This window comes from Pteronotus mesoamericanus, unplaced genomic scaffold (assembly GCF_021234165.1).
Source record: "Pteronotus mesoamericanus isolate MK-2021 breed Mesoamerican mustached bat unplaced genomic scaffold, CSHL_Meso_final scaffold_174, whole genome shotgun sequence".
Classification (NCBI taxonomy): Eukaryota; Metazoa; Chordata; class Mammalia; order Chiroptera; family Mormoopidae; genus Pteronotus; species Pteronotus mesoamericanus.
In genome coordinates this window covers 17,962,799-17,986,504 of record NW_026555309.1, presented here as the reverse complement: position 1 = coordinate 17,986,504, position 23,706 = coordinate 17,962,799, and the positions used below count along the sequence as shown (strand labels likewise).

Below are 23,706 nucleotides of genomic sequence, written 5' to 3'. Positions count from 1 at the left end.
AAAACAGTGACACCCCCTTCTCATAGGCAGGGAACTCATTAAAGGCAACCAGATGTCACCCCTGCGCAGATGCTCTGTGTGTGTGTGTGTGTGCGTGTGCGCGCGCGCGCGCGCCCACGCCCACTATCTCAGTGCAGCGCTTCCACTTCCGTGAGAGGATCACTGATACTCTTACCGACCCTTTGGGAAAACATTGTCAGCCTAAATAACTTCAGTTTACGCTGGAAACATATACTTAACAACATCAAAGGAGATTGTCGGATTGGCGCTGCCCTTTTATTTTGGGTTTGACTGAGGATCAGAAAAAGACCTCTGGTGGCCCCTCCCCTCGCTTTTATTATCTCTCTGGTGGGGACAAGTGATCTTGATAAGGTGGATTCTGGGCTACCCCTATGGTGTTACTTTGTTCTGGTTCTTTAACAAATTGACAGGTCTTTTTATTTTGCAACAATGTAATCATAAAGTATTTGTTGCGGGGTTTTTACCCAATGAACAAATGCCTCGAATCCTTTTATGCATAAAAACTGTTTTGAATGTTGCCTGAAATGTTAAAATTTTGTTTCAAAACTTTTAACACAAGACTACTTACATAAAGTAAGAATGTTCACCTTAGTCTTCAACAGAGTGGAGTGTCGTTAGAGAGTATTGTTTTAAGTCTTACCACAAAATATACTAAAATAGGAAAAATGTGGGGCCCCAGAGCCTCTTGATCACTGCTTGTAACCTATTCCATTTCTCCTTCCTTCCACCCACCCAGAGTTACAGATAAAATTCCTTATTTTGGGAAGTTCTTTGAATATGCGTTATATAAATTATGCTAATACTAGTATATATTGTGAGCATGTTATAATGTGCTTATACCAGGAACCCTCCTAATATAAATTAAAGAATGAATTTTTTTCTTTTGGTAATGAAAGTAGAGTGTTAAGTAGATACGACCTCCCATGCATCATTCAAAACAGGAGAAACCATTGTTTTCACAGTGGAAACCTCTGGCGTCATTAGTTTTCCTTTAATGTTTCCTGGAATTCAAAATTGTCTTGGCTCTCTGACACCTGAATACAGATTATCACGTGACATAAACTTGAGGACCTTGTTTGCAAAACTTGACTTGTCTTTAACAATATATTTATATGGGTTAGAACTGTTGTATATTAGAAATGGGTGTATCCAGATATGCTAATTGAAATTACTAGGCTGACTTTTAAGTTATAGCTAGTTTGAGGTAAGGCCATATCAACTTTTCCCATCATTGTGCACATTCAGACTGACTTACAAGATTGTCATATTTTACCCTTTCAGTAATTGCATTTGTTTTTAATCAAAAGTAAAAAATTGATTTTTAAAAATTCATTCAGCAAACAGTTTATTGCATGCCTGTAGGGCTGACCAGGCCAGTAAAAACAAAATGGAGTTTTAAGTTTTCTTTTCTTTTTTGACACTAACTGAACATAGAAGGCTGAAAATGGAGGTGGCTGAAGAAAAACAAAATGTGAAATAGAAGTTTAGGATTCTCATACTCAAAATTATCCTTGGTAGATGGGAAGCCAGGGTTTAATCAGTTTTATCGCTGCTTAAATATTTGGACAGTGTCTGAGCACTGATAGTCCAGCTCTCTGTGTCTCTCCAACTGATAACCATCAGATCAAATAAATGAACCTTACTTGTAGAAAAAGAGCAGCTCCCCTGAAACACTTTTATGTAAGAGATGAATATTTAACAGTGGCCTCATAGAATCAATGTTGCCTAAGACAAAGATGTGAGTATTTCAGAGGAGGAAATCTCAAAATAAGTAGAAAGTAAGTAGCAGGAGGAAAAGTAGCAGTGAGGAAAATGTTTTAGGGAGCCAGGGAACTGAGGCCTTTGTCCGTTCTGAGGTCACTCAGGAGTCTGCTTTTAAAAGTACAGATTCCATAGAATTCTACAAAAATATTTTGTATATGTTTGAGCCACAAGTTTTCAGTGTAAAAGGATGTTTCTAAGATGGTTAATGAGTTTCCTGCTTTGTACAAAGCACTGTGAGGATATTCAACTGCAGTAGTTTCCCTTTATTCTCTGGGGTTATGTTCCAAGACCTCCAGTGGGTGCCTCAAACCACAGAGAGTACTGAACCCTATATATACTACATTTTTGCCTCTACGTACATGCTTATGATAAAAGTTTAATTTATAAATTAGACACAGTAAGAGATTAACAACAACATAATAAAATAGAACACTTGTATCAATATACTGTATTAAAAATTATGTAATTGTGGTCATTTTCTCAAAATATTGTAACTCTCTGGAAATAAATGGCTTGTGGTCACACATTTCAGGGGATCCCTTGAGTCTTTGTAGAGGCTCAGAGCTTTCAGGTGCAACATGTTGTTGTTGATTGGAACACAATTTCTGATCGTCTCTTCCACCCACAAATTTAATGCCTTTTCTGTCTTAACTATGCACTTAAATACATTGTGGCCGTAACTTTTGCAGTTTGAGGTGCAACAGTGAAATAGCACCAGTTTCTTTTTCTTTCTTCACAATATCATGACTAGAAGATTTATTCTTACTATTGATCTTAGCAACCTCAGCCTACAAGTTTTTTGGCTTTCCTTGAGTCAAGAACTTTCACCTTCCCATTTAGGGGAAGCATTTCATGGCTTCTCTGTCGCATATCCAAATTGTCGGCATCATTACTCTTGCCCTTTGGGGCCCTTGTTAGGTAAAAGAAAGGTGTCATGAACACAAGTGGTGCGATACTGCAGCAGCCCCGCCAAGAGCCCAGATGATACAAGGTGACCGCCAGGCCGGGAGTGTGTGCAGCGTGGATACGTGGGACAGACGGATGGTTCATGTCCCAGGTGGAATGGACTGGAAAGGCCTGCGGTATCTTTGGGCGACTCAGAACTGTGTGAAATTTAAAACTTCCACGTTATTTATTTCTGGAATATTTTCCAACCACAGTGAAGGGCAGGTAACTGAAACCACAAAAAGCAGACTTGTGGATAAAAGGAGGACCCCTGTAGTCTTCAGACCCAAACCCGTCTTTCCAGGAATGTGACGAGGTGCTTGGGAAAGTGAGCTATACAGGTGACTCCGTAACAAGTATGTGGTAGGTGTCATGTGAGTAATAAAGTCCTGTGGAAATTCAGAGCAAGGTGAGTTTTAACAGGGACCAAAAGGGATGTGTTGTAGAGAGGTGGGATTTGAGCCAGACACTTAAATATAGACAGAATTGCACTGTTGGAGTATACAGACGGTCAGCGTTCCAAGAAAAGGAAAAATCTGGGGACCAAGGAGTACCCCACGTGGCCTGGCCATTTTTGTATCTAGAATAGCAGTCAGTAGCCATTCTGGTTGCCGTGGAAGACAGAGACTGATTGTAAGGTAGAAATATAGTTTGGCGTCTTCGATATAGTCATGGATTGCCTTGAAAGACTGGTTAAGGAGTTTGGATTTTATCTTCTAGACAGTGGACAACCCTGGAAGGTTTTTTGAGCAGGGAGTTTAAGAAAGCAAATTAAATGAACGAAATTTAAATTAGGGTTAGCAGGCTTCAGAGTCCTCAAATTGGCCAGCTGTGGACCAAATCCAGTCCATAGATGTCTTGTTAGACTTACAGAGAGGTTTAGAAAATGTTTAATGCATTGCCAACCTTTAAAAATGAGTGGATTACATATGAAGTTTCAAGTTTCCATGATCTCTTTAAATACTAGAAGGCCTAGCAACACTCGGCCTCCTTTCCCACGTGGTGACTGGGAGCTGGCGTACAGCTGGGCTCCCACTTCAGCCCCTCTCTTTACTCTCATCTCTTCTACCTACTGGCCCCTGTGGGCAATTTGCAACCAGTGTTAGAGGCTGTTGTCTGTTCTTTGCTGTTAACTAGCTGAGTGTACTCAGGCAAGTCGCTCGGACCTTCAGGTTCTTCACCTGTAAAATTAGGGTTGGAATAGAGCTGCAGGCTCCCTCATGCTATCTGGTTGAATAAATTCCAAACCAGAAAGATTTTAGAGGAAAGGAGGAGTTTTGCTGCTGGTTCTTTAAATATATGCACAGCATATTGCTAAGTATGTAAGTTCACAATGACATTGTCAAAAGGTTTATTCTGCATAAGGTGAAATGAAAATTTGGAATTTTTGATGTCCTTTATTTGAACTTTTGACTTTCGATGGCTTGAATTTTTAAAGTCAACATATTTAAAGGAAAATTGATACAGCTTGGCAAGGAAGAGGCAAAGCAAAGAGACTGACATTTGTTATACATTTACTGTATGACACTTTATAGCTATTATCTCATTGGAGCCCCCAACAACCTCGTAAGGTATATATTATCCTCACTGTTCCTGTAAGGAAACTTGTGTTAAATAACTTGCCCCAAGTTCTTACAACAAGTAGGTTTAACTGCAAATCTATTTTTATTTCATGCCTGCAGGCCATTGCTTAGAAACTAAGGCTTGAAAAGAATGTGGTGGTAAGAGTAAATGTGAAATGAATATGGCTTGTCTCACTGTTCTAAAGAAAAATCGTATTGAGTTTCATATTGCCCTTTTATTGATTTTGCTTTACTGCCATCTATCTCTTTTTCTGTAGGTAGCTGCATCAGACTGCTTCCTAAAGAAAGAAAAGTGCCAAACTTACAAATAATCAGATAGAGGTTTGCTGAACCTCTTCATTTCCTTCCCAAAAAACATCCCTATTTTGTTTTCTTTATGCATATTGATTTTCTTTTCTTTTGCCTTCCTTGTTTATCCAACATGACAGTTGCCCTTTACCAGATAATCTGTGGGATATACTCATATGAATAAGGCAGCAAGAAGAGGGAAGGAAGAAACAGATTGCCTTAAAGCAATGGTATCAAAGTCTTTGTAATAATAATAATTCTGAGGTCCTTATTAGAGGAACAGAGTCTTAATGCTCTTGTGACTTTGGCAGACCAGGTGTTCACATTTAAATCCATTTGATAACCTCTTTATGATGCAATCAACTAAAATCAGGCTGTGGGCACCTTTGCCAGCTTATGGGTTTACATGGCTCAATTTCTTCATAAATCATTTTAACAAGAAAAACAAAGGGAGAAAATGAATGGAGAGCCAGTAGATTAAAATAGATCTAGGATATGAGGGTGATCTGGTGTTGAGACATCTGTCACCCCATTGATTGTCAGGGTTTATTATTTTTTTTAAAGTGGCAGTAAAAATAGTATTGTATTCCACCCCCTCCCACCTACCTTCTCCCCACAGTCCCCAGTACACTTTTCTCCCCTGGTTCCCTCAGCAATGTTACAATCGGAAAAACAGTAAGTTTCAGGGGGCGGGATTTAGGGGATACGGGTAAGAACAGTCAAATCACAATAGGAATTTTTCAAAATAGGTCATCCACTTAGTTATCGTCTTCTCCCTCATCTTCAAATTCTCGTTTCCACTTCTGACCCCTTTCTTCTCCACCAAGATCTTCCTCATCGTCCGCTTCCCCATCATTATAACCTTCTTCATAGCCGCTCCATTCACATTCTCCTCTTCAGCTTCTCTTTCCTCTCTGTCATCCTCATCATACCCTTCCCCATCAGGGTTGATCTAGCTGATCTGGCTGGTTACGTGGGTGTCTCCTTCCCCTTCCTCCCTCACTAGCCCACGTGCGTGCCTCGGGAAGCCGCCTGCTCAGTGACGACCTTCCCTTCAGAAGGAGAGAGGGTTGTTCTTTGGTCAGGAGTTGACAAGTAGCTGCACTCCCCTGTCAGAACCTCCAAACAAGCCCTCAAGGTCCATTTGTAGGAGGGCATAGGATAGTCAAGCTTCCGAGACTCCAGAATGTCCAAATGAGGTGCTGCATGTGGTGGCTACCTCTGCCTTTCCTAATAAATAAATAAACAAGTAAACAAATAAATAAATAAAGCCTAACAGTTCTACCAGGAAAAAAGACAGCTTCTGATTGCGCTGTTTAGGGAGGCAGACTTGGGTGACAGAACTGTAAGGAAAAGCAAGGAGATGACGGCCATAAAGTCAGGCCAGTGTTTCCTTGGGGGAAAGGAGAGGGCGTGGTGGGGTGGGGTGGGGCAAAGGGAGGGCGCTGGGTGGACACCAAATTCCTGTTTCTTGATCTAGATGTTGTTACGAGGGTGTTTGCCTTAAAATAATTCATTTTCTTCATCTGTATCATTCTCGTTGTCATTGTCTATATCCAACAGTTTTTAAAAGTTTAAAAATAACATTAGCCTTGCTATAACTGTTCATTTCGCATGTTTTACCCAGAAAGTGTGGGGAATGGTATTCTGTATTTATTTTATTTGCTTATGAGAATTATTTAAACAATATTTAAATAAAGGGGGGTGGTTGTTCAAATTGGCATTTGAGAGCTTACCATGGAAAGGATGAAATTCCCCTAAAATGCTCCTTTTGTTCTTGAATAGTGCAGTCTTAAATGAAAAAACTCAGCGTCTTTACTGGATGCATTGCCATGTTTCTTATTTTCTCCAAATTGTGGCTTTATCTTTTGAAATGGCAATGATAATTATACTACATATTTATAGGGTTGGTATAGGAATAAAATAAGAGAACATATTGTATGTAAAATAGGTAGCAAAGTGCCCAGCACATAGGGAGCACTCAATAAACAGTAGCAATTATTAGTAGTATTACAGTCAACCTAAATTATAGGAAATGCCATAAAATATATGGTACTTCTAATTAGTAATTGGACTTAGCTCATTACAAATGGAAATAAGAGAAAGCGTATCAGTTATTTGATGTAACTTTTCTTTCTTTACTTGAAAACCACTGATTTCTCTTTACCTTATGCCTTCCTCACTCCCTTTGATGTTTGCCTCTCCTTCACTCTCCAAATATATCCGCATTCCAGAACACTTCCTGATTGCATCAGGTAATCAGTTTTCTAGTTGGAGCACTTGTTATCTTGAGGTACTAAGGCGAGGACTCTTCCCAAGTCTTCTGCCTCTTTCCTGGCTTCTGGGCTGTGAAACAGCCAACAGAGTTTTTGGTGTCAGTAGCGGGATCATGTCTCCAGACACTGACCGTAATTTTTAACCCACGACCAAGGCCAGCACCTCTATCCTAGGAAGGCTCATGCAGTGTTACCGTTAAGACTTGGGTGCCACTTATTTTGGCTTGTTTTTTTCCCCAAAAGCCCCATATTCCTCTATTCAATTTATACCTTTTATAACCCACCCCCACCACCCCTGTCTTCCATCTAACAGACTTAATTTTTTTTTTTTTTTTTACGTGAAGTTAAAGTCCTTTACCCTGTTTATCCCGATTCGCGAGAGTACCATATTGCCTGGGGACTGACAGATAGCACTCCACTGTGCCTCCACGTAGCTCTCATTGTGTGAACACCTGTGAAACATTTGCCTCACCTTGTCATTTTCCCGGAAGCTTGGTCACTCCCAGCATGGCTAACGTGTGTTTAGTTATGAACTCCACACTTCATGGAAGGTCGTATTTGTCCTGGCATGCCTTCTCAAAAATCCACCCTGGCTTTGGCAGGTCATGCAGAGTTCTGCCTAAAATGAATGTCCTGCTGCCTGCCTACAGATGCAGCACTGGTTTCCTAAGTCACCTTCTTTGCACCTCTCAAATTGTTGTCTTCTTTCAGGAACTTGGACCACTGGCCTGACTTCTTTAACATTACAATAGGAGTCCGTCTTTCTTCTGGCCTTTGGACTTGGCTTTCCTACCAAGAATGCTTTAGAAGTTAAGACACTTAATTTCTTACAAGTCACAGAAAATCTAAAACCTAACATTTATTGGCTTAATTAATAAAAGAAATTATATCAGTTTGAATGACATAAAAGGCCAGAAGAACTCTGAATAAACTTCGATTCAGAGACTCTAACAACATGGTGGTCACTCAGTTCCTCACTCTCCTCTTCAACTTTGGTTCCTGAGGGTGGTTGATTCTACTTTTATAGGCTCACTACTCTACCCTGCATTTTCCCTTTCACTTCCAGGAGAGAAAGATCGACTTTCTCAACCAATGAAAATACACGAGCTTTAGTCCGATTAGACGAGGTTAGGTTGACGTCCTTTCCCATACCAGTCACCAAGGCTAGACTTACTGGGCACGGTGTCCCCAAAGAATATGGACTCCCTTGGGAAGAGCTGGATGAGAGAAGATCGTGTAACCAAAAGAAAGGGATACTGTGGCCCTAATGCAGTGCCCACCAGGTGGGCTTGATCCCCCTACTTCGGACTATTGTCTTCTTGGGCAGCTCTCAGACTAACACTGTCCCAGCTCACCTAGGACCTTTCCTTTCTGTGTCTCACATGAGCAGTCCCTGAAACAAAACCCCTTATTTAGCCTGTCTTGTCTTTGTGGGTGGGACCTGAGCCATAATCTCCTTCAAATCTTATAGGATCAAGTTCTGGAATATTTCTACTAATATCATCTCTAAGCAGCTATTTATTTTTAAATTATAGACTTATTCCACGCACCACCCCCCTCCCCCCACCCCCCCACCCCCGCAAAGAACTTCTCTTGTCTTTCCCGGTGATGGAAAAGTTAAAGGGAATCAGCTGGCAAAGGCGTTGTCCCTGGCTTAGTCCTTATCTTGCCTCTACCTGCTTAGCAATTTCTTTACCACCAACAACCACCTCTTTAGTAGGTAGGAATCTTCTAGAAGTAGAGTGGATTTAGGTGAAATAGGTACGGTATCCGAGTGCAATGCTGTGTAAGAGTCCTAAAAGCTGTTTAGCATTGCCATTTTCTCCCTCAAGATCCAGGTGAATCCTGTGAATTCTGGGTGTTTTTCATTCCTTTGGACTCTGTACTTGCAGAGCTCTGATGTTTCCAGGGCTGTTTGGGAGCTAGCTGCACTGTGTTCCTTCTTGTCACAGCCCACATTCAGCTTGATCAGCTCATCGACAATAAGGGCCTGAATGCAACCAACATTCCCCTCGATATAAGTCATAAGCAGAGAACCCTTCTCAACAGAGCAGTGTTGGGCAGTGATATCAAAGACATCAGAAAATGTGGACTGTGTCCTCAAAATGTAGCTCTACACAAGGCCCAGCAAAAAGAGCACCCCTTCTTTATTACAAAATCTTTTATTACAAAATCATAAGCATGTAATTCTGTAACAACAAAATCATACTCAAGCACACCATATGAGATTTTAGGTGAAATGTTCAAATTAAAACTATAAATTATTATACCCATATTACTGTCCTGCCCACCACACTCAAGCAGGCGATGCTTGTGCCGGACCCTGTATGTGTGATGTACGGTAATGACATAATGTGTGTGGGGCGGGGGGAGCGAATTCTTTAGAAATGCTTGAAAAACAACATATGAAGGAGTGGCGTGAAGCTGCCCTCTCTTACACTGTCTGCTGATAGACTGTTTATGTTAAGCTCCAGGACAAATGCGGTACAGTTATGTAATTATAAATAAGAGAGCCAAAGAAGAAGAGGAAATTTTCTAGTATACCTTTGGATATGGCAGCCTGAGTCACAGCAGTGGAGAAATGTGTGGTCTGTGTGAACGTGGTACAAGCAGACCTCAAGTTGCAAGCAGCTGCCACAGCCATAAAATAGAGAAAATTATATTACATGTAGAACATTTTATTATTCTTATGAAATACACTTGCAGATCCAAATCACAATCACTACTGATGAGTCCTGTGGGTGTCATATGTGGGTTGACCGTGAGGTATGTTGGGACTTGGCTGCTGGACCAATGGGATGTGAGAATTTTGCCAGGAATAGGGGGCTTGGAAATAGGAGCTATTATCTTGGCCACGAGGACTGGCCCTTTAAAGGCAGTGAAGAGTCCAAGTCACAATGTCTGAGAGTTGTAGAAAATTTGAACTTGATGTCAGAAAGCTCTGGTCTGGTGGGCAGTGCAGGACGCAGGAGTCTCTGGCAGAGGTCTGTCAGTGAGCGGCAATGTCGTGACCTCTCCCCCATATTGAGGCAGCAATTTACCTAGTGCTTGTGGACAATAGAGGTCAGCCTCCAGGGGGACAGATCTGGCAAAATATAGCCAGAGTGCAAGACAGGCGTCACTTTCGAAGGGGACATGTACTCCAGAAACCCAGGCAGGTGTGGGGAAGACTTGTAACTAAGCCAGTCACAAATGTCCATCTTTCGGGTAGGAAGCCTCTTCTAAACCCTGGGCTGGCCCTGCAAAAGGCCGGCTGCAATCTGCTGCTTTGGAAACAGAAGATTCCAGTTTTTTTTAAATTATTGTTGCGAATGTCTTCTTATAAAATTTGAAAGTTATGGGAGCCTATATTGATCTGGATTCAAACAATAGCATTCTTTGTGTTCAGAATGCCTGTCCTTATTTCATATGGTCCCTTTCCGATATTATACAGGGTTGATTTGTAATAGAAACAAGTTTAAGACTTCCTTAACTGATAATCTCACCTTTTTGACTATTGTTGCTCTCCTTTTAACAAAGTGTTAAAAGCCCCCAAAGTATGTGTCATTAAATGTATTACTTTTTCCATATATTTGTTCTGCTGAAACTTAAATTTCTCAAGAGCCAAAAACATGGTGGCTTCTTAGTAAGCTTGGAAAGGCTTATCCTCAGTGGAGTTCAGTTTTTTAAAAATAATGAATGTACAATTATGTAAGTAAGTGTGTTCCCGAGTACAAGAAAAAATGTAATAGTTCTTAATTGTATGGGAAGGCAATATGTCAAGCTTTTCTGCCTAGGTTTTAAGGTTGATTAAAAAATTGGCATGGAACAGCTGTAGAATAGCATCAATGCACTGTTACGCAACCTTGACCTTTTCTGCTGGCTTTAAATCACCAGATTTGGATTGAGTGTCATGAGACTGTCTCAGGGTAGAAAGGCAATAACCTTACAGCATACAGTAACCAAGATAACAAATTAAAAATCTGTTCCTGATTGAAATTTTTTCTTTCTTCTTTTTCACATATGGGGTTGTAGTTTTAACTGAACTTGGGTTAATGTTGCAAACAACTCAGTTATATACAAGGGCAAGATTAGTGGTAAGGATAGTCTCCCAACATTTGCTGCTCTGAATGTGAATATTGTTTCTTTATGGCCCTGTAGTAATTAACTCTCCTCACTGCCCCTACTTCTTCTCTGAGCTCCCAAAGTAGTCTCCCCGTGCCCTGCGCCACCGCCCGCCCCCCCTTCTCTTGCTCCCAGCCAGTCCACCCTTCGTACTGCAGCCAGGAAGAGTCTTCAAGAAGTCAACTCTGGACCTACCTGGCTCTGGTTTACAGTCCTTGGTCTCGTGGCGCCACCTACAGATCCGTGCATACTGCCTGCCTCTCTAGTCCAGCTCTCCTGGCCCCTTCCCCTTCAAGACCCTTCAGGGAACTCTTTTTACTGATGATGTGATTTAGTTAAAAATCTTGAGGTAGGAAATTATCCCGGCCTATCTGGATGGTCCCTAAATACCCTCCCATGAATCTTTACATAAGAAGGAGGCACAGGGAGATTTCACACAGAAGAGAAGGCAGTATGGCCACCACAGAGACAGAGGGATTGAACCATAAAACAAGGATGTGCCAGCAGCCACTGACAACTGGGAGAAGCACGGAATGGAGTCTCCACTGGAGCCCCAGAGAGGGTACAGCCCTGCGATCCTGGTTTCAGCACAGTAAAATTAATTATGGGCTCTGGCTTTCAGAACTGAGAGAATACATTTCTGTTGTTTCAAGCCACCAAGTCCATAACGATTTGTTACAGAAGTCCTAGAAAGCTAATATACTCTCCACACTAGGCAGATTTTCACTCTGTCCCTCTGTTCCCTTGGGTTATGTAGAGCATACGTTTGTTAGAGAATTAACAGGTAGCAGTCTGCTGTTGGTTGCTTTTCCCACTTCTGAGCTTCTAGAGGGTACTTTGCGTCCTCAGTTTCTGACATCAGACCTAATATTGAGCAGTGGCTGAATGAACGCCAAAGGGATGCGTGACTGACTGCGGAGCATCTGATGGGAGCTTCCTCAAGTTGTCTCTCTCCCATGTCTACCATTTTCTCTGTGATAATTTTCATTTCAAGTCCTTTTCTGTCATATTGTATGTTTTTCCAAGCGTCTACATTTGGTTTTAAGTTGTACAATGGGTTTATTTTTTTCTCCTTATCATCTTTCCTTGGTCCAGCCAGTTTATTATTTCTTGCTTTTATTTCTTTTTTGTTATCACTTCCCGTTTTAACTCGTTTAAAATCAATACATGTTCTCTAGAATTTAATTGAGTCTGTAAAGCACTTTTTCAACTTCTTTGAAAATTTTCCAACCTACAGAAAATTAAGAATAGTATTACAATAAACACCATATGTCCTTCACCTGGAGGTTCATCAGCGGTTAACGTTGTGAAACACTTGTTTGTTCTCTCTCTCTTTCTCTATGCTTTTATTTTAAGTGGCCGTATCATATGAAAGTAAGTGGTGAAAGTAAATGGAGTCTCTACCCCAAAATACTTAAGGATGAATTTGGATATCCTTTCCCTTCCTAACTGCTCTGGAGGTGAGATATGTGTCTACCTGTTTACTACGTGCAAATTGAAAACAACCCCAGCTTATCCCTAAGAGATCTCTGTGAGGTGAGGTGAACTGAACACCTGTGTCTCAGACATATCATCCCCTTGCAGCGTCTGGCTCACAAGGTCGTTCCTATAGTGATTAGTTGACCTCAGTCTCTCAACCGGTGTTTATTTCTGGTACTAGAAACTAGATCTCTCTCATTTCCATGCTCAGGCATATTTTACTTCCTGGAACAGGAGACAGCATTATTCCAGTTGTGAGCTGAATGTGGCCATTACAGTGTTCAAAACTGCTCAAAATTTATGGTTCATTTGAACCATGTGCTAGCACCGTTGGGGTCTGACTCCGAATTTGTGTTTTGAAGCCAGAGCCAGGAATATGGTTGAGTTCAAAGCCAGGACTGGGACAGACTATTACCAATTCCACACACCCCTGTTATCGTATCCCGTCTTCATCTGGCCAAACTGCCCCACCCATGGATTATAGGTCTTTAACTTTATGCAAAACAACATTCCGGCACACACACAAAAAAAATTTTAAGTAGGATAAAAGATTGTTATTCCAAATAAAATAAAAGCATCCTTAAAACTTCCCAGTGCCAATATTTCGAACCTCATTGTAGATGAATTGTTTGCTGTGGGTCCCACCATCTGTTTGCCAAGATATCCTGGAAGAGCCAGAAATTAAGCTGCAGTGGAGAGAAGAGCGGGCATTGCAAAAAGGGCACCGCTCTGTGTTTCTGGCCTGTACTTCTAACTGCATTAAGCTGGAAGCAGCCTTTCCTTCCATTATCTTTGTTTTATCTTATTTTCACTGATAAAAAGAAACAGATTCCGCTAATTTTTAAATTGTGGTAAGCTGATACTGACTGGCCAGGTTATCTATTGCAATCCATGAAAAATAGGACTTCAGACAGAAGCTAGGTGCCCTAAGGTCAAAATTTGCCTGCGACCCAGCTGTGTGATTGCACCGGTCATTTTCCTTCTCTGGCCCTCTGTTCTCGTCCCTAACCAGGCTCCAGGCCCATGGAGGGGAGAAAGGGGGCAAGGGGAGAAGAGGTGCTCTAAGCTCCCGCTAATTCTGAAACGCTAGAAAACAGATAACACTCTGATAAAGTAATGATGTAAACTAGACATTTTTAATCTAATTTAAATGGCAAGTTTTAAGGGCCTGCTCACTGTATGCAAATGATACTTCTGATTGTAGATGAGGATTTTGTAGTCATTAAAGCAGATTTACCAGGGCCTCTAATTGGAAACAGCACTTGGTAGTGGTTTACTCAAGTTACCATGTGTCCTTGGAGGTAATTAAACCACCTTCTGTTAGAAACACTGCAAATATGAAGCTTCCCTCCCCAAGAGTTAGGGACATTAATGAGGATTTATTATGTCACTACTATTTACAAGTAAGTGTTAAATTAATTTAATGAGAATGCAATTAACCTTGAAAATTTAGGTAAGTTTTGAGAAAAATAAAGAATATGATATACCAGTTTATACCAAATATTATCAGGAAACTATTTGTAATGCCTGCTTTATACCTGTGTATTTCTTTTTCTTTTAAATAATATGAATTAACTAGATTTTAAAAGCTGGCAGGCAGCTTTTTATTACACACTAGTTGACACTCTTAATTGTTAAAATCTAAATGCTGGGGCAAGCTTGTACTCTCACAAAAATGAGTATTTGGTATATTCAAATCAAGGTGATTATAAAATATTCCTTTTGAGATCTTCCTGGGGCCAAACGTCAAAAATTTACTATTTCTGCACAGGTTATACTCACTCAGGTAGTAGTTCAGTTCAGACAGTATTTAATCAATAATTTCTTTGTGCCAGATCCTTTCCTAGGCATTAGGATTGCAAAGATGAATTGATGAGTAAGTCACAGCACAGCTCTGCCCTCAAGGTGCTTCTAGTCTAGAAGGGGAATGAACGTGTAAAAAAACAATGATAGTACAGTATAATACATGGGCTGATAGAAGCATTAAAGACTTGCTTCAGAAGAGGGAGGACAAAAAAGCTAAATTAGAAGACAGATATGAGGAAATTACCCATAATTCAGTACAAAGAGATAAAGAGTTAGAAAATAGGAGAGATAAGTTAGGAAATGAGGATAGAATTACAAAGTCTCACATAGTTGTAAGAGGAGTTCCAAATGAAGAGAATAGAGAGAACATAAGAGGGATGGCATTCAAAGAGGTAACAGTGAAGAACTTAGTAAAATAGGTGAAATGCATGAATCTTCAAATTGAGGAAACATGAGTCCTAAGCGAAAATAATCCACATAGAGAAAAATTGGCCCTGGCTGGTGTGACTCAGTGGATTGAGTGCTGGCCTGTGAACCAAAGGGTCGCCGGTTTGATTCCCAGTCAGGGCGCGTACCTGGGTTGCGGGCCAGGTCCCCAGATTGGGGCGCGTGAGGCAACCATACATTGATGTTTCCCTCCCTCTCTTCCCCTCTCTCTAAAATAAACCTTTAAAAAAAAAGAAAGAAAAATTGTAGTGAAACTGCTGTAAACCAATGACAACGAAAATTGTAAAAGCAGCTGGAGAAAAATGGCAGATTGCCTACAGAGGAGCAACAATTAGGTTGACAACCTATTTCTTTTTCCTGCCACCACTTTCCCCTACCCCACCCATCCCCACCTCCTACCCTCAATCCTTCACCACTTTGGCTTTGTCCATGGGTCCTTTATACATGTTCCTTGATTTGACCCTTCTCCTTTTTTTTCCCCTATTACCCCCCTCCCTCTTTCCTCCCTCTCATTACTGTCGGTTTCTTTTTTTCTTTCAATGTTGCTGGTTATATTTTCCTTGCTTGTTTGTTTTGTTGATTAGGTTTCACTTATAGGTAAGATCATATGGTATTTGTCTTTCATCCTCTGGCTTATTTTGCTTAGCATAATGCTCTTCAGTTCCATCCATGCTGCTGTGAAGGGTAGTAGCTCTTTCTCTCTGCTGTGTAGTATTTCATTGTGTAGACGCACCATCGATTTTTGATCTACTCATTTATTGATGGGCACTGAGGTTGCATCCAGCATTTGGCTATTGTAAATTGTGTTGCTATGAACATTGGAGTGCATAGGTTCTTTTGAATTGGTGTTTCAGGATTCTTAGGGTATAATCCCAGCAGTGGAATCACTGGGTCAAAAGGCAGTTCCATTTTTAGCTTTTTGAGGAAATTCCAGACTGTTTTCCACAGTGGCTGCACCCGTCTGCATTCCCACCAGCAGTGTCCTAGGGTTCCCTTTTCTCCACATCCTCACCAGTACTTGTTGTTTGCTGATTTGTTTATGCTGGCCATTCTGACCAGTGTGAAGTGGTATCTCATTGTGGTTTTAATTTGCATTTCTCTGATGCCTACTGATGATGAGCATCCTTTCATATGTCTCTGGGCCCTGTTTATGTCCTCCTTGGAGAAGTGTCTGTTCAGATCCTCTGCCCATTTTTTAATTGTATTGTTTGTCTTCCTGGAGTGTAGTCGTGTGAGTTCTTTATATATTTTGGAGATCAAACCCCTGTCCAAGATATCATTGGCAAATATATTTTCCCATATGGTTTGTTCCCTTTCCATTTTGCTGATGTTTTCTTTAGCCATGCTGAAGCTTCTTATTTTGATGAAGTCCCATTTGTTTATTCTTTCCTTTATGTCCCTTGCTCCAGGGGACGTATCAATGAAAATATTGCTGCATGGAATATCTGAGAGTCTCCTGCCTATGTTCTCCTCTAGGAATTTTATGATGTTAGGACTTATATTTAAATCTTTTATCCACCTTGAGGTTATTTTTGTGTGTGGTGTAAGTTGGTGATCAAATTTCAATTTTTTGCATATAGCTGTCCAGCTCTCCCAACACCATTTGTTGAAGAGGACAGGTCTCTGGCAAAGGAGGGGGCAGAATGGGCCAGAGACGCCTAAGGAGAGACTGGGGAAGGAGGTCCTGGGGAGAGAACCGAGAGAGTCGCTGGCGGAATCCCGGTGCTGACTCATTCCCCATGCCATAGCAACCATCTTCTAATACCATCCAAGTTCTGAATGCAAGAACTGTCAGCCTGTACTTCTGTGCTCAAGGGGAAAGATGACATGAAGATATTTGCAGGAACAACAAAGAATTTCAACTTAAAGAATTTCATTGAAAGAGCTACTAAAGTTTCTTCAGGAAGAACACTGAACCCAGAATAAAAATTAAGATACAGTCACATAATATCCAAAATGTGGGACAACCCAAATGTCTATCTACTGATGAAGACATTTATAAAATGTGGTATGTCTATAAATAGAATTGTATGTAACCATGGAAAGGAATGATACATGCTACAACAAATGAACTTAAAACCATCATGCTAAGTGAAGGAAACCAGGCACAAAAGGTCACACATTGTATGATTCCTTTATATAAAATGTCCAGAACAGGCAAATCCATGCAGTCAGAAAGTAGACTGTTGGTCGCTGAGGACAGAGAGGAGTGAATGGGAAGTAACTCCAATGGGTATGGAGTTTGCTTTGAGGGTGACAAACTGTTCTGAAATAAACAGTGGCCATGGTTGCACAATTCTGTGAATATACTTAAAAACTTTTGAGTTGCATACCTTAAAAGGGTGAACATTATGGTATGTGAATGATATCTCAATAAAACTGTTACTTATTTTTTTTAAAGAGCAGTAATGAGCAAAGAAATAGACAAATGTGGATAAATAAGGCAAGTATGGACTGTATAAGGCAATAATACCAATGAATAATTTTGAAATAAAAACAAAGTAGAGCCCTGGCTGGTGGCTCAGTTGATTGTAGTGTCATCTGGTACCCCAGAAAGTTGTGGGTCTGATTCCTGGTCAGGGTGTATACCTAGGTTGCCGTTTCAGTCCCTGTTCGAGGTGTGTACAGGAAGCAACTGATCGATGTTTCTCTCTCACATCAACGTTTCTCTCTCCCTCTCTTGCTTCCTCTCTCTCTAAAATCAATAAACGTCCTCAGATGAGGATTAAAATTAAACAAAGTAGAACTAATACACTCAACATGTAAGACAGAAGAGAAGAGACTGTTCAAATGAAAGTTTTTATAATGTTTAGGAGAATGGGAATATTGATTAGCATTAGAATTTATGTCGGGAATGCATGATAAATTTAATAGTAGAGAAACTATAATTCAAACATTGCTGTTGGGAATGTAAAATGGTATTGTTGCTCTGGAAAATAGTTTTGCCACTTCCTTTCAAAACTAAAACTGGGCTTACCACATGACCCAGCAATTATACTTTCGGGCATTTATCCTAGAGAAAAACTTATTTTCATGCAGAATTTATACACAAATGTTCAGCGCAGCCTTATTCGTACAGCCCAAAACTGGCTGTCATTGTTCTGACATTCGCTAGTACCCACTGACTGTCAAATGTCTTTCAGTGGGAGAATAGCTAAACAAATTGTGTTATATCCATACCATGGGATACTGCCCAGCAATTAAAAAGAGTATACTATTGATCCAACAAGTTGGATTAACCTCAAGGCTGATGCCAGCTTCACAAGGATACATGCTGTGTGATTCTATTTAGGTAGCATTTGTCAAGTAATAAAGATATGGAGAACAGAGTTAGGGGTTGCTGAAGATTAGGGGTGGGGAGGCTGGGGAAGAAGATGGGGATGGTGGGAAGAAGATGGTGATGGTATATTGTGGAGATCATATAGAGGAGTATCTTGATCACACACACACACACACACACACACACACAAGTGCAAGTACAACTGGTGAAATTTAAATAAGATCTTTACTGATGCTAATTTCTTGGTTTGTTATTTTATTGTAGTTGTGTAAGGCATTGACGTTGGGAATAAGGCTGGGGAAGAGTCCTTGGCATGTAACGGCATTTCTTTGCGACCTGCTGAGTCCATAATTATTTCAAAATAAAAAGTTTAAAAATTGTAATAGTAATTACTAAAAAGTATATACATAAGATATATAGCTTCTTAGCCAGAACAATAGGGGGAAGAAAAGAAAAAGAAAATTCAACCAATCCTACAATATTCAGGAAAAGAGAAAATAGAAAGCAAATAAAAAGCAAGATACCTACAAACACACATAAAAAATTGTATTCAAAATTAACAAAATGGACTAAACTTCCCATTTGACAGAAAGTCTTGGGTTTTTTATTCATTTATTTTCTATGTATAAGAGGCCTGACTAAAGACAGAAATTTTGAAAGCGATATGGAAAGCTGCAAATATCAAAAGAAAACAGCCACATTATATTAATATCCAATAAAACGCACTTTACAGCAAAAACTTAACTGAGATTTAAAAAGTCAATACATAATAATAAAAGTCAATTAACTGGAAAGATAAACCAGTGCTAAACTTGTAAACTCGTACAACTAACAGTATTGCCTTAAAATATGTAAAACAAAACTCAATATATTTAAAAGGAAAATTGGATAAATACATTTTTGTAGTAGATTTTTAATACTCCCCCTTGGCAATTGATAGACAAAGAAATCCAAAATTTAGTAAGAGTAGCAAAACCTTGAGCAATGAATTAATGAAAGTAGATAGATGAAGGGATGGATAGGAAGAGAGAGAGGGAGGGAGGGAGGAAGAAAGGACTTAGAATACATTAACCCAATAATTAAATACTTTCTTTTCAAGCAGATATGGAACACTTACAAAACATAACCATATTATGAGATCACAAAACAAATTTCAATTTACACCACATACTAGGTCAAAAAGCAAATGTTAATTTACACAGTATTTCTCTCATTACAACTCAATAAAATTAGAAATTAATTGAGAAAGTAAGTGATAACCAAAACCCCTTTGTTTAAAAATACTAAAAATCATGCCTCTGAATAATATAAGGCTCAGATAAAAATAAGATAAGTAGAAAATATTTAGCATTAAGTGTCAATGAAAATTCTACATACCAAAACTATGCCAGCGGCCAACATGATGTTCCCAGAGAAATATATATGGCCATACTTGCATATATTATTAGAAAGAGGAAAAGCTAATGAGTTCAGTTCAAATAAAGATTAGAAAAGCAAATTTGAGTAAACCAAATAAAGATAAATAAAAATAAATCTAGTAAGTAAATATATCAACTTCAGAAGAAGTTAACTCATCTCTGGGAAATACTACTAGCTACATTTGTAGTAGTTTATTTCTCTGGGCAAAAAACAAAGATGTAAACGCTTTTGTGTTTTTAAATTTATTTTATTTATTGTAACAGCTTTATTAAAATATTACATACCATACAATTCCTCATTTAAAGTGTATGATTCACTGGTTTTAGTATATTCACAGAGCTGTACTATCATCCCCACAATCGATTTTAGAACATTTTCATCACCTCAGAAAGGAACCACGGACCCTTTAGCTGTCTTCTCCAAGCTGTCCATTCTTCCCAGCCCTAAGCAACCAAGGATCCGCTTTCTGTCTCTGTAGATTTGCCTATTCTGGACCTTTTGTATAAATGGAGTCATAGGATATGTGGTCTTTTGTGACTAGATTTTTTTCACTTAGCGTAAATTTCTCAAGGCTTATTTAGGTTGTAGCATAACGTCAGTCCTTCATTTCTTTTTTTATTGAAGAATAATATTGTATGAATGTACTACATTTTGTTTACTCATTAATTGATGGACATTTGAGTCATTTGCGCTTTGGGCTATTGTGAATGATGCTGCTATGAATATTTGTGTGCAAGGTTTTGTGTGGACATTTGTTTTCACTTCTCTTGGATATGTACCTAGGAGTGGGATTGCTGAGTCAAATGGCAAGTCCATGCTTAACTTTTCGAGGACCTGCCAGACTGTTTCCAAAGCTTTCAACCATTTTAGATTTCCATCAGCAGTGGGTGAGGACTGTGGTTTATCTACATTCTTGTTAATACTAGTTGCTATCTCACTTTTTGATTTTAGCCATCTCATTCAGTATGAAGAGGTACATTACTGTGGTTTTGATTTTAATTCCCTGATAACTGATGATCTGGAACATCTTTTCATGTGCTTGTTAGACATTTGTCCTTGGAGAAATGTTTATTCAGATCCTTTGCCCATTTTTATTTGGGTTATTTGTCCTTTTAGTATTGAGTTGTAAGAGTTTTTTATGTATTATAGACAAGCCCCCTATTAGACATATGATTTACAGATATTTTCTACCATTTCATGGACTCTCTTTTCATTTGCTTAATAATGTCTTTTGAAATATGAACGTTTTTAATATTGATGAGGTCCAATTTTTTTGTTTGTTTGTTTATGTTTTTGATGTCTTATCTGTAAGACTCCAAGACCAAATCCAAAGTCATGAAGATTTACTCCTACATTTTCTTCTGAGAATTTTTTAGTTTTGCTTCTTACATTTAGGTCTTTGATCGATTTTGAATTAATTTTTGTATGTGGTGTGAGGTCAGCAGCTGTACCATTTTATATCCCCCACCAGCAAAGCACAAGGGTTTCAATTTCTGCACATCTTTACCAACACTTGTTATTTTCTGCTTCTTTTTTAAATTGTAGCCCTCCTAATAGGTGTGAAGTGAGAGCTCATTGTGGTTTTGATCAGCATTTCCCTAATTATTAGTACTGTTGAGTATCTTTTCATGTGCCTATTGATTGGCCATTTGTATATCTTCTTAGAAGAAAAGTTTATTCAGGTTCTTTGCCCATTTTTTAATTGGGTGGCTTAATTTTTGTTATTGAATAATAGGAATTCTTTATTCTGGATATCAATCTTTATCAGATATATGATTTGTAAATACTTTCTCCTATTACATGGGTTGCCTTTTCATTCTGTTAATAGTGTCCTTTGATACACAAAAGATTTTAATCTTGAAGCCCAACATATGTGATTTTTTCTTTTTCTGCCTGTGCTTTCAGTGTCATATCCAGGAAGTCATTGCCAAATCCTGCTACCAATTTCTAAACACTTGGCCTGGTGGCATTTAAACTACTCAGTGAATTATTTAAAGAATTTTGATGTCAGTTATTTCTATTTAACAATTTACTTTTATAATTATGGAAGATTTTCATAATTATTCATTCAATCCCAAACTTCATCTGAATCTCTATTTTCCTGATTGCTGCCAAATGCATTTAATTGTATAAATCAAAAGCATGGAAATGGCACATTGTATTATGATACAATTGTTCCCCATGAGGAATAGTGATCAAAATTATTGCCAACTGCCTTTATTAGGAAAAGAAAATTCTTAACTGATTAAAGACTATGGATATTCTATCTCAACTATTAAATGGGTTTTCAACTTTTTTGTTTCATTTTTTAAAAATACTGAATTTCACTTCAGCACATATAATAAAGTTCTAAAACTTCAAAGACACTTTGCATTCTGCAGAGGGTTCCTTATGGTTGTAATGTTCATTTGAAATTTAAATAACCCCTTGGAATTTAAAGCTAGCCAAAAGTTATGTACAGAGGAAGAAGAGAGAGAAAGATCCCTTAGATCATTGCTAATTTATGCTAGAAGATAGTATACCTTTTTATTTAGATAGGAGCTGCTAATGCATCTTTTGAAGTCATCAAATAATAGATGCACTCTCTATAGTAAATATCTTGGGCAATATGTAAGAACCATTTCTTTAAAGACAAGGTATTTTATTTTTATATATTTATTGATTCCAGAAAGAGAGGTTGGGGAGGGCGGGGGACGTGGTGAGAGAGAGAGTGAGAGAGTACTGATGTGAGAAACTGGGGGCTGAACCCGAAATTAGGAATGTGCTCTGACTGGGAATTAAGCCTGTGACCTTTCAGTTTATGGGACAACACTCCAACCAACTGAGCCACACTGGCCTGGCAGAACTAACTTTTTAACCTAAATAGTTCTTGTTTTAAACCGTTATACACTTTTCTAAGCAAGTGTTTTTCAAGCTCCTAATTTTGTATAGTAGATGATGTCAGAGACCCAATAGAAGCCTAAGACATGGTTCTCTTCCCTGGGAGAACTTGCCATCTATTTATCGAGCCTGATGATACACATGACAATATAAAGGAAGGAATGAGGGCTGCTCACTGGTTAGAGTCTAAGAAAGTAAAGATGGGCTAGTAATCCTAATAAAAATCATTATTCATATTCCAAACAACCTTCACAAATTGCTTCTAAGTAGATATTTGCTGAATGAATGAAAGAATGTATTAAAATTTTTTGTTGTTTGGGCTTTTTTCAGTAAATATCTTACAAGTGCTATTTAGTATACCTTTTAAAGAAAACACTTTATTTTTCAGATTCACCTTTTTGGAGTTTTTCTGGCCATTTTAGGAAATTTGGTAATCAGCATTTCCCTAAATATTCAGGTAAGAAGCGCCTTACTTTTCTAACTCAGTTTTTCTAATCCATGACTTTAGTGGGCCACAGGCACTTTTGCCTCCTTGGGCTCTTCCTCCATTAAAAGTATAATAATTATGTTATGCCCTCACTGATATAAAGACAAATATCATCCAGCTGTATTACAGTCATTTTTTTTTAATTCTGATTTTAAAAGAAATTAAGTGTCTTTGTGGGCCTCTTAGGCAAGGTGCCAGTGCTTATGAACTTGTACCACACTTAGAAAGATGCTCATAATCTTGGCATAAGCCGAGATTTTCTTTAATGTTCTGTGGATTTTTTCTATTATTTTCTTTAAAAGATTTGAAAACGAACCTAGAATTATACATACTTTTTATAAGGAAGTTCAGTTATCATAAAATCAGTAAGGAAGTAGGACTTTATTTAATGGCCCGTTTTTCAGAAATTTATGTTTAAAATACAAATACTCAAACTGGAATAAATAGGCCTCCCTCCAACCCACCGCGGGCTACCGAAGCATCCTGCCCTGCTGCGCTTATTGTGGTAGCTACTTTGACTCATAAATTTGAATCTCCTTTCAAAAAAGTCTTCCTTAGTGATTTATTGTCTTTATTTCATTGATGTTTGTTTTGGCATCTGGACTCTTTGATATTCTCATATAAGTGTGTTAGCAGTGGACTAGAAGGCCACTTAACTCCTTCACTTACACCTCATCTTGAGAGAGTATTGGTACTTGTTTTACAGAGTTGTTATGCAAATTAAGCAGCATTCATATGTGAGAAAACCCTTTTAACTGTAAAATGCTATGTCAATGGGAGTTATTTCTGCTATTAATAGGTTTGGAACAAAGGTAAAACCATAATAATTGATCTACGATGATCAGCAAATAAATTTTAAAGCCATGATGTAAACGTATAGGGCCAAGAACTTTAAAGCAAGTTTTAATCGGGTGGAAATAGTTTCTT

At 38.8% G+C, this 23,706-nt stretch overlaps 1 protein-coding gene across 1 annotated transcript in view; it reads left to right on the top strand.

The window, feature by feature from the left end:
• NIPAL2 (NIPA like domain containing 2) overlaps positions 1 to 23,706 on the top strand; it is a 71,072-nt gene that overhangs the window by 571 nt on the left and 46,795 nt on the right. The window contains exon 2 of the mRNA XM_054590309.1: positions 22,681 to 22,749. Within this exon, the coding sequence (XP_054446284.1) occupies positions 22,681 to 22,749 (69 nt within the window). The remainder of the gene's footprint in view (positions 1 to 22,680; positions 22,750 to 23,706) is intronic.